We start from the raw sequence: 17,715 nt of genomic DNA on the forward strand, positions 1-17,715 counted from the left end.
AAGCTAAATTATATTCGTATATTTGTAATAATTCAGCAATTGAATAAATATTTCAAACTAATTATGTCTCGAAATAGCAGATTGATGAAATCTCAAGTTCTTATTGTAATTTGTACAAATTAGCATTTTGTGATTACTGAGCAGAATTTCTTCAACTTAATGTATCCCAATTATTCTTGATTTTTTATTTTTAAATATGAGCATGAGACTGGTTCTTTTATTACTTAAATATCACACGCAACTATTAGTACTGGGATTAATTAGAGGTATCACTTCTTATCATTAACTAAAAGTAAATGGATTAAGTGTTTCACACATACAACTTTCTAGATTTTAGAACAAAAATTATTTTTATCAGAAAATGCACACAATACTACCAAATGCATAAGATTATCTCCTCACTTCTTAGTTTATTCTACTTTTTTTCACCTTTTATTGCTTGAAGTGAAGGCCAGTAGCCTTGTAGTGCGGTGAGAAGCGTTTAATTTGTGGTTTTGTAATATCAAGGAAATTTGTAACTAGCTTCTCGCCTTGTGAGAGATTCAGAATGAATTAATTTAATCTTGTGAGTATCACATTGGCATCGTAAGAAAAATTGTAGTAAAAAAATTCGATAACATTTATAAATTGGGAATTTGTGATTGCTATACGAAATGAAAGTAGAAATGTTAAATTAAACAATTATAATTTAACAAAATACGTTTTTTCTACTTAAATCTAACATTTTGTGAATAACTCTTCAGGCTTTCCCGGCGATCTAATGACATCTTGGGTTGTCGGGTGTTCTGCCGGATATCAGCGTCGTACTTGCACGTACGACGCTGATATCCGGCAGAACACCCGACAACCCAAGATGTCATTTTGTGAATAATTCTCACAGTTTTGACCATAACAAAAAATTGTGCCATATTTTGCCGAAATACTTGGAAATTAAAATAATCTTAGCTCAACTATGTAGCGAAAGAATAAAGTATTCATAATAATATCCTATCAGTAGTCGGAATTGGCGGCAGTATTGGAATGATTAAATAAACCCCTAACAGGAATACAAGTTTAGTTCATTTGAAGAAAATAGGAGCCTGTTAGCATAAGATGCTGTCAGAAAGGCGTGTGATTAAAGAAGAAGAAGAAGAAGAGCAAGAAAAGATGGACATGCATTATTATATAGAACAAAACAAAGATAATAATGATATGCCACTCACATTATTCTGTGTGTACATATTCTCAGACTTCCAGCGCAGTTCATTGAGTTAGTGCTTAAATTATATTGTCAAATCTTAATACTTCAATAGAAAAAGGAAATTGTATATTATTGCATCATGGGCAGTGCATAACATTACATGTGACAAGATCTTCTTTTTGAGTCTTTAAGAATCAATCAGAAAATTACACTTGAACTGTGTATTGAAAATGTGAAGTTAACTAGGGCTTGCATGCGTATCTTCTTAGATTTAGTACCTGTGGCACTAACCACGTGGCAATTCTGTACAGGTAATGTAGGTATGTTTATAATTTGTTTCAATTCATTATAGAATGCGGTTGACATCACACTTACAGCAGCACCAGTATCGAATAAAATTTGTACACATCATAATCGTTAAACTTAACCCATGCCGTAGCTTGTATGAATTCTTTAACGCAACTGTCTGATTTAATGTTTATCTCGTCGGTTAATTCCTGTTCTGCTGTCATTTTGTCATCGTACCTGACGAAACAAACCGTCTCAGCCATTGCGCTCTTACAACACCTCACGACCGAAGCACGAGCGCTTAGCTCGGTCGTCGACTGTTTTCCGTCGTCTGCTGTGTTTGGCCGGGTTCATTGACCAGCTCCACTATGTTTACATTCCGGCCGGTTGGCGCCCACGCGTCAGCTGATGGCGCGCCGCAATTGTTATTGCTACTTCGTGGCGGGGAGTGCATAACTGTACTGGGTAACGGCGGTGGATTCCGTGGAGGGTTATGATTTGTCATACGTAAATTTTGTGTGTTCCACATATTCTGTCGGTGATTGTTGGGATTGTTATTGTTTTGGTGGTAATTATGTCTGTTATATGTCATGTTCCTGTCAAAGTAGCCCGGGTTGTACCGGTTATTCTCAAGTCTCCTATTGTTGTTGTTGTTGTACTGTCTGTAATTTTCATTTTGCTTGTAGTTACCATTTTGATATGGGTGATAAATATTGTTGTTATTTGTATTCCACGTATTTCTGCGGTTGTTCCTACTGTCATACACGTTTCCATTTGAATATGTTTCGCGCGCAGGCATCGTATTGTGTCGCGGCGCGGACGGATGGTTCCACCAACCACCGACACTACAGTTCCTTTGGGGTGGGTGCTGATTTTGGTTAGTAATATGAGTAAAATTTGAATGGCATGAATTGCCTCTGTAAACTACGTGCATTTGATCTAAGAAGTTTAAAAAACTCACTATGTCATTCTCCGGTACTCCTATTAATCTGTCTCGGTATGGAAAGGGTAAGTGGCTCTTTATAGTGTCAATTATCGCTGGCAAGTCGGCTGGTTTGGACCAGTACAGTGTCTTGTCTAGGTACCTCTCAAAGTATTGTCTTAATGTCTCTTTTTTAGGGTCATTGGTCTTGGGGTTGCACACTTCTCTCCTTAGACTCCGTTGCTCATTCTCGGACCAGAATTCGTCCAAGAAGGCTTGTTCGAACTGTTCAAACGTAAGGCACCGCCGTTACATAGCGGCACCCCACTTAGCTGCTCGTCCTCTCATGAGATTGGTGACGTATCTGATGTTATCGACTTCCGACCAACTACATGGAAAAACACCGTCAAATGATCTAATAAACACAATACGGTGGACTTTGTGCTTGTCCTCACTGGAAAATGTCTGGAAATGCCCATGTCTTACAAACGTGTCATCGGCCATGCCGGTTGGCATAACTGTATTGACGTAGTTTGTGTCACTTGCTACTCTAGGTGTCGTATCGTAATATTGCTCGTTTGGTGGAAAAGAAGGTGGCACATTGTAATTTTGATTGGAAATAGGTGATTCCACAATATGTGTTCTGTCTGTGTCATTAGCCATGGTTTTAGCTGTTTTGTCGTTCCCTGACGATGCGTTTGCACCAATCACCAAACACGGCACAACATTGTCTCGTAATTTTGTCACTTCGTCTTCTATGTGTTTTGTCTCGTCTTTAACATGTGTCTTTGCTTTTGAAAGTATATCCTGTGTAATTGTTTCAAGTTTTTTGTCCAGATAGTCGTCACACAATTTACATTCGTGTACAATTCTTTCGGCCATGTTGGTGTCGTTGTTTAGTGACGCGAGGTCCGCTCGATCTTCTAATTTTTCTATCTTTTCACTGAGGTGGGTTTGTTCAAGAACTACCATTGTGAGCTGTCGGGTAATATTTCCCACTTCTTCAGTCAGCTTTTCTTGGGTGGAGCTAGCTGAAGTGTGGGCCTGAGCTAACTCTTCCACACGAGTGTTCACTTCCTGCTGCACATTAACTATTTGAGTTAACTGATTCTCACATCGGGTGATATTGTTTTTTGTTTCATGTGTGAATGTAACCAAAGTTTCTTCCTGTTTAGTGACTCGATCGGACAATGTCTCAAATCGCTGGCTGAGCTGTTGAGTGGTGTTATTTAATTCTGTCATCTGTTTTGTCGTCCATTCAAAATTTTCGGTCATAGTATGGTTTAATATGTCAATTTTCTGACTAACGTCTCGTTTCATGTCTGCAAATAACTCTAATAGTCGGTCCAGTTTGTCAGTTTCCTGTGTCCGATTTGTGTCACATTGCTGAATTTGTCTCATATTCGGTTCTGACATTGATGTTAACAATGGCGCTGACGGTCTAGTCTCGCGTCCATTCCACATTTCGTCATTTAAAGTCGCAATCTGTGTATTATCACAAATGTTGCGAATTTGAGGCAAAATCATTGCATTGATCTGTGAACTCGTCCATGGAGGGAAACGAGGACTTTCTTGTCAGTTGCACGATGAATCTAGTTCACTTAACTCATCTGCCGAAACTATATCTACCTTACCACGTTCCATTGTAATAGGACGTATAATCGTAAGTCAAAAGGGAATAATATGAGTCTGATTAATAAAGAGTTGACTCAAATTTAGGTTGAAATATTTTCTCGTCACTGTAAATGATTGCTCTATTGCAAACAATGGTTGAGAAAGATGCAGCAGGGCGGACAAAATTTTTCGTAACAAATGACTGTTTGGCGGTCAAATTCACGATCTTCATATGCAGCTACAAAAATACTATAATTACCACAAACTACAATAGAGATAGATAATTTTGGAAAAATCTAGAAGAAAACTACAGGATGTGTGGAAAGGGAAAATGGATTCTGCAGTTGGCTATTGAATGCTTGAATGAAACATAATTGTGTGACTCACCATTAAATTTTCTGTCCTGCAGCGGCTGGTCAATCACTTCTGCATAAATCGTATTCGTCAAAATATGGATTTTCTTAATACATCTCCATCGGATAATCACCAAAAGGTCTCAAAATAAGTTTTGCATCAATATATGCCCATGTAAAGAAAAACAGATTGAATTAGTTACAAAAATTCTTTACAATATTGTTGCATGATCATTTGCTTAGGTACAATAAAGTTGATGTTTTAGTTACCCTTTAAAGTTCAGGATTTTTGGATATTCTCTGTTGGGAAAAAATACGAATTAAAGTTTCAAATTTGCTCAAAAACAACACATCCGAAAATTGCGTCCTGTCGTGGGAGCCAGTTGTAGTGGTTAATAAAAAAGAGAAGTAAAATAAGAGAGAAGAAAAGAGGTTGAAAATGTGGAAGAAATCGTGAATAAAAAGGGGGTTTTAAAATCGTAAATGACCATGAAAAAAAGGGAAAGAATGAAAAGCAAATCGGACTTCGTATTACAGAAAAGCTATTGTTGGGGTAGTCCTTGTGGCGTTTTTGAGCAAAAGTTAAACCAATTTCCACTACAAAAAGTATTGAAAAAGAACAGAGAATAACAAAATGTAACTGACAGGGGGAAATGACGTAGATAAGAGTTCATCCTTTACCAGGTAAACTTGTCTTCTTTCGTGCGGCGTCCAGGTCTTCAAAAATCTCTTTCATTTCTGCGTGAAAAGTCTGCTCCGAAATCTTGCAATCGTCCAGGAATCACTAATTTATACCAATTAAAATCATCTTGATACTGTATGCAATTTAATTTACTTTGCTACTTCTGTGGTGTCACCGCCAGACACCACACTTGCTAGGTGGTAGCCTTTAAATCGGCCGCGGTCCATTAGTATACGTCGGACCCGTGTGTCGCCACTGTCAGTGATTGCACTCGCCCCAGTTGTACAGCCGACTGTGCAAGGAAAGGTTCACTGACAAATACGCTCTCATTTGCCGAGACGATAGTTAGCATAGCCTTCAGCTACATTTGCTACGACCTAGCAAGGCGCCGTATTCAATTGATAATTAATATTATGAAGCATGTACCATAACGAGAGATGTTCTACAATTGTGGATTAAAGTTAAGTATTCTACCAGTTACCTCCTGTTTTGCTAGTCTTATTTCTCTGACCTGTTCCAGACCTAACGCCAGTCAGCGTGTAATTAAGCGCGTGCATTTCGGCCTCCTCTAGAAAAACAGTGTTGGCTCTTCTGCCAACACTTCAACTTCCATCCTCCGAATTTCTTAACAACTTCCACAATATGTCTACACATTAAAATCAGATCAAGACTAGCTAATAAGTTTTTTTTACGTCTTCATCAGATCACGTCTGCCTTCAGCTTCGGCTATCAAGAGACAACTAAGAAACGAATAGAAAACAAAAAAAAAAGTTACAATTTTAGTAGTTTCTCTGCCGTCGAGCGCTCATACCACTGCGACGGGACATTTTTTATCTGAGGGAACTAGTGTAGCGCGGCGAAATTCAAAGTCCCGCTACAGACCGCAAGTAAGGACAAAAATATCTGGTGGAGACTGAGTTGGACCAAGTGCAGTTACACGGCAATCGACCACCAACCACTTTCTGCCTGAGTGCGGCTAATAATTCTACCATACTAAATTCAGTATACTGCGGATCAAGCTTGATCTCGTGCTGCAGAGTGTCCTAGTGTGGAACCTTTCATTTGCAGATGTTTCAGAACCCATAATAAGGACAGATCTTGTAGCAATGCAATGATCAAGCTTCTACAAGTCACGACCATTGGTGTGTGTGAGAGAGATTATCAGAGTTGCCGTTACGATTTATTTCTCAAGCAGTCTCGAGAAAAAGATAGCTAAAGCAACCTCTTTCTCTCTCATGAGGATTACGTGAAATGTTTACTGAGCATAAGAAGAGCTCTGATGTATCCCGTCTGTCAAGTGCCTCAGCAGCTACCACTCTTAGGAGGTGTTGTTGCCTTTTCTTCCTTTGTAGGTAACAATCTGCCAACTTCATAACTGTGATTTACACACGTTTTATATAATGTAGCAATTACCTCCCTATTGATAAAATACTGTTTCACAGCAGTATTGATAAATTCTTCCAGAGTTTCAGAACGACTGCACGAAAATTACAAAACATGCAGGAAAATGACACATAACCAAGTTTTGATTTATTATACGCACCTTGTCGTAGTTGCAGTGTGTAAATCTAGCAGGCTGGCGTGTCGGAACATGGCACATCCGTGGATTTTGTGTCCACGGATTCGCTAAATATGAGTCAGTTTGACGGTACATCTACGATTTCGTACGAGAGATCAGGTAAAAGCAATCGTGTAGTACAGACAAGATGGAGCGTGTGTAGGAACCATTCATCAGGACCCCAAAGAAAATGACAACACGTGTGAACATAGAGCTGCAGATATCACGGTCATTCTATGAAAACGTCAGTGTATAAAACCGTACCGGTTCTAGTCGTTACATGCACTGACCACTCGGGACGACGAGCTTCATTCTGACTTTTGCAACGACTTTTAGCAACCACAAGAGGAAGATACTTTTTAATAGAATTTAATTTTCAGTAAAGAAGCAACTTTTCATGTGTCTGAAAACATGAATCATCATCAAATGCATGTTGGTGCACAGTACATCCACACAGTATTGTGGAACACACTCGTGATTCACGTGAAGCTAACACTTTTGTACTGTGTCCTGTTCAAAAGTTTATGGTATATTTTTCTTTGAGGAGAAAACTGTGACTTCCACTGAAGATTTCACAGCGCCCCACCACACTTTCTTTTTGAAGTGCCAGACCGTCTCAGGACTGGATTGGACGAGCTTCCCAGCAATATTCCGCTCTTCTTCAGTAGGCTCTGTCGTCACCTGACTTATCATTATGTGGATTCTTCTTAATTGGTTACTTCAAAGATCGTATGTTCCTGCATCCATTGCTACTTAATTTGTGAGTGTTGCTAGGAAGAATAATTAATGCAGTCACTGACATCGATCTCAAAGTGTTGTGGCACGTATGGTATGAGTTTGAGTATCATATTGATCTATGCCTTGTCACAAATGGTCCCCATGTTGATCACCTGTAATGTGGGTTAAAAACGTAAAGACACGTTCTGTCCACTGTCGACGTCTATTTTCTGTATGTCTTGTAGTTTCTGCTAGCTTCTGAAACCCTTAGAAGTACTTATGGATAAACTCGTATCAGTTATTTTGTGAAACTGTTCGAGAGAAAATTAATGGTCATAGAACCAATCAGAATATAGTTAACACAATGCTGATTAGAAAATATACAAATAAAAGAGTTACAGAATCAGTAACAAAAAAACATATGAATAAGTAACACATTACAGAAGCAAGTTCTTAACTTCTGTGAGGAACTAAAATACAGAAAAAACGACTGTGCAACAAGGAATCCTTTCAGTGTGGATTTGAATAATTGAGGTTTACCACTCAATGTTTCCAGTTGTGTTGGAAGCCTGCTGCAAATGAAATGTGCTGAATGGTGCACATCTTTCAGTATTAAGCTTAAGAAAGAGTTGTGTAAGTAAATATCGTTTTCCTGTATAGTCTTCACTGAATGACTGTTGCATATTTTTCTGAATGAGACAACATTGTCAACATCAATCTTTGGCTAATAATATCCTTGATGAGCGCACATAGCTGCCTCAGTTATGCTAGATAGTGCAGTGACACTTCCAAGAAAGCTTTCCATCTGTCCTCAGTCCTAAGAATTTAAAATGGTCGATTTCACTGGCAGTTTGACCATCTTGTCATAGTAAAATGCGGCTTTTAGGAGATTTCCCTTTCTACCTTTTATTTTTTTTTTTGAATCATCAATCTTCTGACTGATGCAGCTTACCATGAATTCCTCTTGTGTGCCAACCTCTACATCTCGGAGTAGCACTTGCAGCCTATGTCCTTCATTATTTGCTGGATGTATTCCAGTCTCTGTTCCCTGTACAGTTTTACCCTCTACAGTTCCATCAAGTACCACAGAATTTATTCCCTGATGCCTTAACTGATGTCCTACCATCATGTCCCTTCTTTATGTCAGTGTTTTCACGTACATTCCTTTCATGACTGATTCTGTGCAGAAATTCCTGATTCATTACCTTATCAGTCTACCTAATTTTCAACATTCGTCTGTAGCACCATATCTCGGATGCTTCAAACTCCCCCCTTTTTCCGCTTTTCTCACAGTCCATGTTTCAGTACCATACAATACTGTGCTCCAAATGTACATTCTCAGAAACTTCTTCCTCAACTTAAGACCTATGTTTGATACTAGCAGACTTCTCTTGTTCAAGAATTCCATTTTTGTCAGTGCTAGTCTGCTTTTTATGTCCTTGCCCTGTCTGTCACAGGTTATATTGCAGCCTAGGTGGCAGAATTCCTTAACTTCTTGACTTCCTGATCATCAATCCTGATGTTTAGTTTCTCATTGTTCTCATTGCTGCTATTTCTCATTACTTAAATCTTTCTTCAATTTACCCTCAGTCTGTATTCTTTCTGTACTCATTAACTATTCATTCCATTCAGCAGATACTGCAATTCTTCTTCACTTTCACTGAGAGTTGCAATGTCATCACTGATGCCCTTTCCGCTTGAATTTTAATTCCATTCTAGAACCTTTCTTTTAATTCCATCATTCCTCATTTGATGTATAGATTGAGTAGTATGGGCAAAAGGCGTCATCCCTGTCTCATACTCTTTTTAATCCCAGCACTTCATACTTGATCTACCACTCATTATTCCTTCTTGGTTCTTGTACAAATTGTATATTACCCATGTTTCCCTATAGCTTACCTCTATTTTTTCAGAATTTTGAACATCTTGCACTGTTTTACATTGTCGAATGCGTTTTCCAGGTCAACAAATCTTACGGATGTGTCTTCATTTTTCTTTAGTCTTTCTTCCATTATCAACCACAATGGCAGAATTATCTCTCTGGTGCCTTTATGTTTCCTAAAACCAAGCTGATTGTCATGTAACACATCCTCAATTCCCTTTTCCATTCTTCTGTGTACTATTCTTGTCAGCAAGTTGGGTGCATGAGTTGTTAAGCTGAGTGTGCGATGATTCCCATTCTTGTCAGTCTTGCAGTCTTCAGAATTGTGTGGATGATATTTCTCCCTAAGCCAGATGGTATGTCGCCAGACTCATACATTTACACACCAACACCATCAGTCGTTTTATTGCCTCTTCCTCCAATGATTTTATAAATTCTGATGGCAAGTTATCTATCCCTTCTGCCTTTTTTGATTTTAAGTCTTCCAGAGCTCTTTTAAATTCTGATTCTAATACTGGATCCTATATCTCTTCTGTATCGACTGCTGTTTCTTGTTCTATCATGTGATCATACAAATGCCCTCCTTCATGGAAACCTTCATTATGTTCTTTCCACCTATGCACTCCATCCTCTGAATTTAGCAATGGAATTCTTACTGTGCTCTTAATGTTGAATGTTGAATGTTGAATGTTGTGCCAGCTGAAGCAGGCAACAGCTTCATAGAAATGAATGGTGTTTATAAATTGTTTTATTATTTTTTGACCTATCTATATGAATAATTTTAAACTGATTATATATTGTAATCTAGTGGTTAAAATAAACCAGAATCAATTAAACTATTGCAGTAATGAATAATTAAATATTTTTGAACCATTTGTAACTGATGTTCAAAAAAGAAAGGAAGAGAAAAAAACTGCTGGAAATTTACTCATTTCAATAACTATCCCTTTTGTGTAAATAATTATTGAATATTTAATGAATATAAAAGAAACAAAATGGGAAGGTTGAGTTTTGCCATCATAATTAACTACAGTATCTTATTTAGCAAGAATTAATTCACTTGATGATGGAACTGTAGCAGTTGAAAATGCAGTTACAAATAAGAAAAAGGTGATAAAGAATTGGAAGAACAACAAAGACATAATTTGGAAATGGAAGAGAAAGGAAAATGAGTAGAAAAGTTTCAAAGAAATAACCAAATAATATAATAAGCTTTACTCTAACTTTGACATTGAAGAAATTGTAATACAATTAAAAATTAAATATTTTCGAGGCGTTTTTATTACTGATGAATTACCTAATGAACCGTCTGCCCCCAGTAGCTGAGTGGTCAGTGCAACAGAAAGTCAATCGTAAAGGCCCGGGTTTGATTCCCGGGTGGGTCAGCGATTTTCTCCACTCAGGGACTGGGTGTTGAGTTGTCCTAATCACCATCATTTCATCCCCATCAAGGCGCAAGTCACCGAAGGGGCGTCAAATCGAAAGACTTGCACCCGGTGAATGGTCTACCCGACAAGAGGCCCTAGTCACACGACCAAACGAACCAAAAATTCAGGATGTGGAATAGTAAATTTAGATACCTCTGATCACATTATAAATTATTTTCTATTTTATTATAAAAATAAGAATTTAAAATTTGTTTTTGATTCTAATGCAGGAAATATACCTAAACAACTTGTTAACTATTCCAGAAACAATGATCTTTACTACAGTATCAAGAGAATACAAAAGGTCGATGAATTAATTTGTGGCCATTTGCGTTTATTTGTTTTGAAATTATTATGTATGAAGTATGAGTTTAATTGGAAATAAACTTAACAACGTTTTGGGAAAAATAAAAGATTTCCAATCATTACACACAAAAATTAATAATGAATTTATCTACAAAATCAAAAATATTCAATAATCACTACTCTCAAAAATAGTTAATGTAATTACACAATTACAGAAAGAATTAAGTAACATTTTTAAAGTAGCCAAATATTAAATCGATTTTACAATTAAAAGAATAGTTAATATCAACGATAGACTTAGTCATTTGGATGGATTTAGTGAAAGATATTTAAAAACAAGACTTTTAGAACCTAAACAACATTATAAAATCTACATCTACATCCACATCCATACTCGGCAAGCCACCTGACGGTGTGTGGTGAAGGGTACCTTGAGTACCACAATCAGTTCTCCCTTCTATTCTAGTCTTGTATTGTTCGTGGTAAGGAAGATTGTCGTTATTCCTCTGCGTGGGCTGTAACCTCTCTGATTTTATCCTCGTGGTCTCTTCGCGAGATATAAGTAGGAGGGAGCAATATACTGCTTGACTCCTCAGTGAAGGTATGCTCTCGAAACTTCAACAAGCGCCTGTACTGAGCTACTGTGCGTTTCTCTTGCAGAATCTTCCACTGGAGTTTATCTATCATCTCTGTAACGCTTTTGCGAATACTAAATGAAGTGCACTGCTCCCTGTTGGATCTTCTCTATCTCTTCTATCAACCCTATCTGGTACAGATCCCACACCAGTGAGCAGTATCCAAGCAGTGGGCGAACAAGTGTACTGTAACCTACTTCATTTGTTTTCAGACTGCATTTCCTTAGGATTCTTCCAATGAATCTCAGTCTGGAATCTGATTAGTTTTATATGGTCATTCCATTTTAGATCACTCCTAATGCCTATTCTCAGATAATTTATGGAATTACCTGCTTCCAGTTGTTGACCTGCTATATTGTAGCTAAATGATAAAGGATCTTTCTTTGTATGTATTTGCAGCAAATTACATTTGTCTACATTGAGATTCAATTGCCATTCCCTGCACCATGCGTGAATTCGTTGCAGATCCTCCGGAATTTAGTACAATTTTCCATTGTTACAACCTCTCCATATACTGCAGCATCATCTGCAAAAAGCCTCAGTGAACTTCTGATGTTATCCACACGGTCATTTATATATATTGTGAATAGCAACGGTCCTACGACACTCCCCTGCAGCACACCTGAAATCACTCTCACTTCGGAAGACTTCTCCATTGAAAATGACATGCTGCGTTATGTTATCTAGGAACTCAGTCAGGCAGCAGTAGCCGACCGAGACAGACGCAGCACAGAGAAGTGACCACTTTTGTGTCATTTACGAGTTCCTAACCAGGAAGTAATTTTATTATATCATCTGTGTGCTTTAAAAGTTCAGTTTCTTGAGTTTCTTCGTGTAAATATAATATCTAACAGCCACAGTTGTCGCATTTTAGTTTGCGTCGGAAAGTAAACCGATTTTGTGACATATTAAAAGTTCCAAATCAGGGTCAAATTATTTAGTTTCACCTGAGTGCTTCGGTAGTTAGGTTTTTGAATATCTGCATATTACTAGACACAGTTCGCCCGTTTTCATCAGGGTCTACAGTAGCGTTGCATAGCGCGAGACGATAGTCCGTTTATCTGCATATTTTTGTTTTCCACGGCCTTCAGTATGGACAGGGACTGCAATTGATTTGTGCAGATGCGAGCCGAGTTGGTGACCGAGTTGATCAGCTTCAGGCTGTGATGGCTTCGGTTATACAGGTTGAGGCTGCAGTGGGTGGGCACCACTGTTGTGGGCCGGCAGTGGGGATCCAACGGACGTCCAGCACGTCGGAGTCCTCTGATCGGTCCTCACCGGTGGCCAACCCAGTTACTATTCGCTCAGAGGCTGACCCCTCACCTGTTGTCGAGTGGGAGGTCGCCCCAGGGTGAAGCAGACTTCCCAGGCGGCTGCACGTATGGCCTCCCCAGTTTGCCTACAAACAGGTTCCAGGTGCTGTCTGTGGCTGACATTGTAGCTGACTCAGATGCTGTCGCTGGTCCTGTTTCAGAGGAAACCACTCAGCTTGCAAGTTCCGGTCAATCGCAGAGGGTGGGATTATTGGTAGTTGGGAGCTCCAACATAAGGCGTCTTATGGGACCCCTTAGGGAATTGGCTGACAAGAAGGGTAAGAAATCCAATGTGCACTCCGTGTGCATACCGGGTGGAGTCATTCTAGATGTGGAAAGAGTCTTCCTGGATGCCATGAAGAGCACAGGATGCAGCCAACTGCAGGTGGTGGCTCACGTCGGTACCAATGATGTGTGTCACTTTGGATCAGAAGAGATTCTCTCTGGTTTTGAGCGGCTAACAAAAGTGGTAAAGGCTGCCAGTCTTGCTTGCAAGATGAAAGCAGAGCTGACCATTTGCGGCATAGTCCACAGGACTGATTGCGGACCTCTGGTACAGAGCTGAGTGGAGGGTCTAAATCAGAGGCTCAGACGGTTCTGCGACCGTGTAGGCTGCAGATTCCTCGACTTGCGCCAAAAGGTGGTTGGGTTTTGGGTTCCGCTGAATAGGTCAGGTGTCTACTATATGCAGGACGTGGCTACACGGGTAGCAGGGGCTGTGTGGCGTGGACTGGGCGGTTTTTTAGTTTAGAGGTTCTTGGGAAAATACAAGAAGGGCTTCAGTCACACAGGGTGCAGGAGGAACACAGGAAAAACGTAGATACAGGAACCATTGGTACAGCATTTGTAAATTGTCGTAGTTGTGTTGGGAAAGTACCAGAGCTCCAAGCGCTAATAAAAAGCACTGATGTTCAAATCATTATAGGCACCAAAAGCTGGCTAAAGCCGGATATAGGCTCAGCCGAAATTTTTGCGAAGAACCTAACGATTTTCTGAAAGGATAGCCCAAACACGGTTAGTGCCGTGTTTGTTGCTGTCAGAAGTAATTTAACTTGTCGCGAAATTGAAGTAGGTACTTCCTGTGAGTTAGTATGGGCAGAGGTCATTGTTGGAAACTGGAATAAAATAATAACTGGATCCTTTTACCGACCTCCCAATACAGATGATGTGGTTGCTGAAAGGTTGAAAGAAAACTTGAGTTTGATTTCAAACACGTACCTGACACATACAATAGTAGTTGGTGGTCACTATAATTTACCCTCAATATGTTAGGGAAAATACATGTTTAATTCAGGAGGTACTCATAAAATATCATCAGAAATTCTGCTAAACACATTCTCTGAAAATTATTTCGAGCAGTTAGTTAATCTGCCCACGCGAATAGTAAACGGCTGTGAAAACACACCTCTTAGCAACAAATAATCCTGAGTTAATAACAAGCATCAAATCCGATTCAGGGATTAGTGAACATATGGTTGTCGTGGCGAGATTGAATACTGTAATCCCCAAATCCTCCAAAAATAAGCGAAAAATATACCTATTCAAAAAAGCAGATAAAAATTCACTTGAAGCCTTCCTGAGAGACAATCTCCACTTATTTCAAATTAATAATGCAAGTGTAGACCACATGTGGCTTAAATTCAAAGAAATAGTATCGGTAGCAATTGAGAGATTTATACCAAATAAATTAAGAAACGACAGAGTTGATCCTCCTTGGTACACAAAACGGGTTAGAACACTGTTGAAGAAGCAATGAAACATAAATGCCAAATTTAAACAGACTCAAAATCCCCACGACTGGCAATCTTTTACAGAAGCTCGAAATTTAGAGCGGACTTCAATGCGATAAGCTTATAACAGTTTCCACAACGAAACTTCGTCTCGAAACATGGCAGAAAATCCAAAGAGATTCTGGTCGTATGCGAAGTATGTTAGTGGCAAGAAACAATCAATGCCTTCTGTACACGATAGCAGTGGAGATACTATCGAAGACAGTGCTTCCAAAGCAGAGTTACTAAACACAGCCTTCCGAAATGTCTTCACAAAAGAAGATGAAGTGAATATTCCAGAATTCGAATCGAGAACAGCTGCCAACATGAGTAACGTAGAAGTAAATATCCTTGGAGTAGTGAAGCAACTTAACTCACTTTATAAAAGCAAGTCTTCTGGTCCAGACTGTATACCAATTAGGTTCCTTTCGGAGTATGCTGATGCATTAGCTCCATACTTAACAATCATATACAACCGTTCGATCGACGAAAGATCCGTGCCCAAAAACTGGAAAGTTGCACATGTCACACCAATATTCAAGAAAGGTAGTAGGAGTAAGCCACTAAATTACAGGCCCATATCGTTAACGTCGATATGCAGCAGGATTTTAGAACATATATTGTGTTCAAATATTATGAATTACCTCTAAGAAAACTGTCTATTGACACACAGCCAACGTGGGTTTAGTAAACATCGTTCCTGTGAAACACAACTAGCTCTTTATTCACATGAAGGTTTGAGTGCTACTGACAAGGGATTTCAGATCGATTCCATATTTCTGGATTTCCAGTAGGCTTTTGACACTGTACCACACAAGCAGCTCATAGTGAAATTGCGTGCTTATGGAATATCATCTCAGTTATGTGACTGGATTTGTGATTTCCTGTCAGAGAGTAACTGACGCAAATTCATCGAGTAAAACAGAAGTTATTTCTGACGTTCCCCAAGGTAGTGTTATAGGCCCTTTGCTGTTTCTTAACTGTATAAACGATTTGGGAAAAATACGAACAGCCGTCTTCGGTCGTTTGCAGATGACGCTGTCGTTTATCGACTAATAAGGTCATCAGAAGGTCAAAACAAACTGCAAAATGATTTAGATGAAATATCGGAATGCTGCGAAAAGTACGAGGTCATCCGTATGAGTGCCAAAAGAAACTCGTTAAACTTCGTTTACACGATAAATCAGTCTAATCTAAAAGCCATAAATTCGACTAAATACCTAGGTATTACAATTACAAACAACTTAAATTGGAAGGAACACACAGAAAACGTTGTGGGGAAGGCTAACCAGAGACTGTGTTTTATTGGCAGGACGCTTAGAAAACGTAAAACACCTACTAAGGAGACTGCGTACACTATGCTTGTCCATCCTCTTTTAAAATATTGCTGTGTGGTGTGGGATCCTTACCAGATAGGACTGACAGAGTACATCGAAAAATTTCAAATAAAGGCAGCATGTTTTGTATTATCGCGAAATGTGGGAGAGAGTGTCACAGAAATGATACTGGATTTGGGCTGGACATCATTAAAAGAAAGGCGTTTTTCGTTGCGACGGAATCTTCTCACGAAATTCCTATCACCAACTTTCTTCTCTGAATGTGAAAATATTTTGTTCACACCGACCTACATAGGGAGGAACGATCACCAAGATAAAATAAGGGAAATCAGAGCTCGTACGGAAAGATAGAGGTGTTCATTCTTTCCACACGCTATACGAGACTGGAATAATAGAGAATTGTGAAAGTGGTTCGATGAACCCTCTGCCAGACACTTAAATGTGATTTGCGGAGAATTCATGTAGATGTAGATGAACTCTTCAATCCAATCACACAATTGGTCTGATTGTCCATATACTCTTACTTTGTTCATTAAACGACTGTGGGAAACTGTATCAAATGCCTTGCGGAAGTCAAGAAACACGGCATCTCCTGGGAACCAGTCTGAGTCTCGTGGACGCAGAGCGCGAGCTGGGTTTCACACGATCATCTTTTTCGAAACCCATGCTGATTCCTACTGAGTAGACGTCTAGTCTCCAGAAAGTCATTATACTCGAACATAATACATGTTCCAAAATTCTACAACTGATCGACGTTAGAGATATACGTCTATAGTTCTGCACATCTGTTCGACGTCCCCTCTTGAAAACGGGGATGACCTGTGCCCTTTTCCAATCTTTTGGAACGCTACGCTCTTATAGAGACCTACGGTACACTGCTGCAAGAAGGGGGGCAAGTTGCTTTGCAAACTTTGTGCATAATCGAACTGGTATCCCATCAGGTCCAGCGGACTTTCCTGTTTTGAGTGATTTTAATTGATTTTCTATTCCTCTGTCATCTATTTCGATATCTATCATTTTGTTATCTGTGTGACAATCTAGAGAAGGAACTACAGTGCAGTCTTCCTCTGTGAAACAGCTTTGGTAAAAGACATTTAGTATTTCGGACTTTAGTCTGTCATCCTCTGTTTCAGTACCATTTTGGTCACAGAGTGTCTGGACATTTTGTTTTGATCCACCTACCACATTGACATAAGACCAAAATTTCTTAGGATTTTCTGCCAAGTCAGTACACAGAAATTTACTTTCGAATTCGATGAACGCCTCTCGCATAGCCCTCCTCACACTACATTTCGCTTCGCGTAATTTTTGTTTGTCTGCTAGGCTTTGGCTATGTTTATGTTTGCTGTGAAGTTCACTTTGCTTCCATAGCAGTTTCCTAAATCGGTTGTTGTACCACGGTGGCTCTTTTCCATCTCTTACGATCTTGTTTGGCACATACTCATCTAATGTATATTGTACGATGGTTTTGAACTTTGTCCACTGATCCTCAACACTATCTGCACTTGAGCTAACACTTTTGTGTTGAGCCGTCAAGTACTCTGAAATCTGCTCTTTGTCACTTTATTGCTAAACAGAAAAATCTTCCTACCTTTTTTAATATTTCTATTTATGGCTGAAATCGTCGATGCATTAACCGCTTGATGATCGCAGAATCCCTGTTCTGCGTTAACTGTTTCAAATAGTTTGGATCTGTTTGTCATCAGAAGGTTTAATATGTTATCACCACGAG

At 39.2% G+C, this 17,715-nt stretch overlaps 1 protein-coding gene across 1 annotated transcript; it reads right to left on the reverse strand.

Annotated features, from left to right (window-relative positions):
• Window positions 1–1,769: 1,769 nt before the first annotated feature.
• On the reverse strand, window positions 1,770–3,854 carry LOC126417151 (GATA zinc finger domain-containing protein 4-like). Its single transcript, XM_050085049.1, has 2 exons — window positions 2,877–3,854; window positions 1,770–2,336 (listed from the first exon to the last, which is right to left on the reverse strand). Exons 1-2 carry the CDS (start codon window positions 3,852–3,854, stop codon window positions 1,770–1,772), a joined length of 1,545 nt encoding a protein of 514 aa, XP_049941006.1.
• Window positions 3,855–17,715: the final 13,861 nt, after the last annotated feature.

This window comes from Schistocerca serialis, chromosome 8, assembly GCF_023864345.2.
Source record: "Schistocerca serialis cubense isolate TAMUIC-IGC-003099 chromosome 8, iqSchSeri2.2, whole genome shotgun sequence".
NCBI classification, from domain to species: Eukaryota; Metazoa; Arthropoda; class Insecta; order Orthoptera; family Acrididae; genus Schistocerca; species Schistocerca serialis.

Coding starts and splice junctions, on each gene's coding strand:
- LOC126417151 (XM_050085049.1), bottom strand. CDS start 3,854: ATGTGGAATGGACGCGAGACTAGACCGTCAGCGCCATTGTTAACATCA. Junction 2,337..2,876: donor GCATGGCCGATGACACGTTT/GTAAGACATGGG, acceptor AACCAAAATCAG/CACCCACCCCAAAGGAACTG.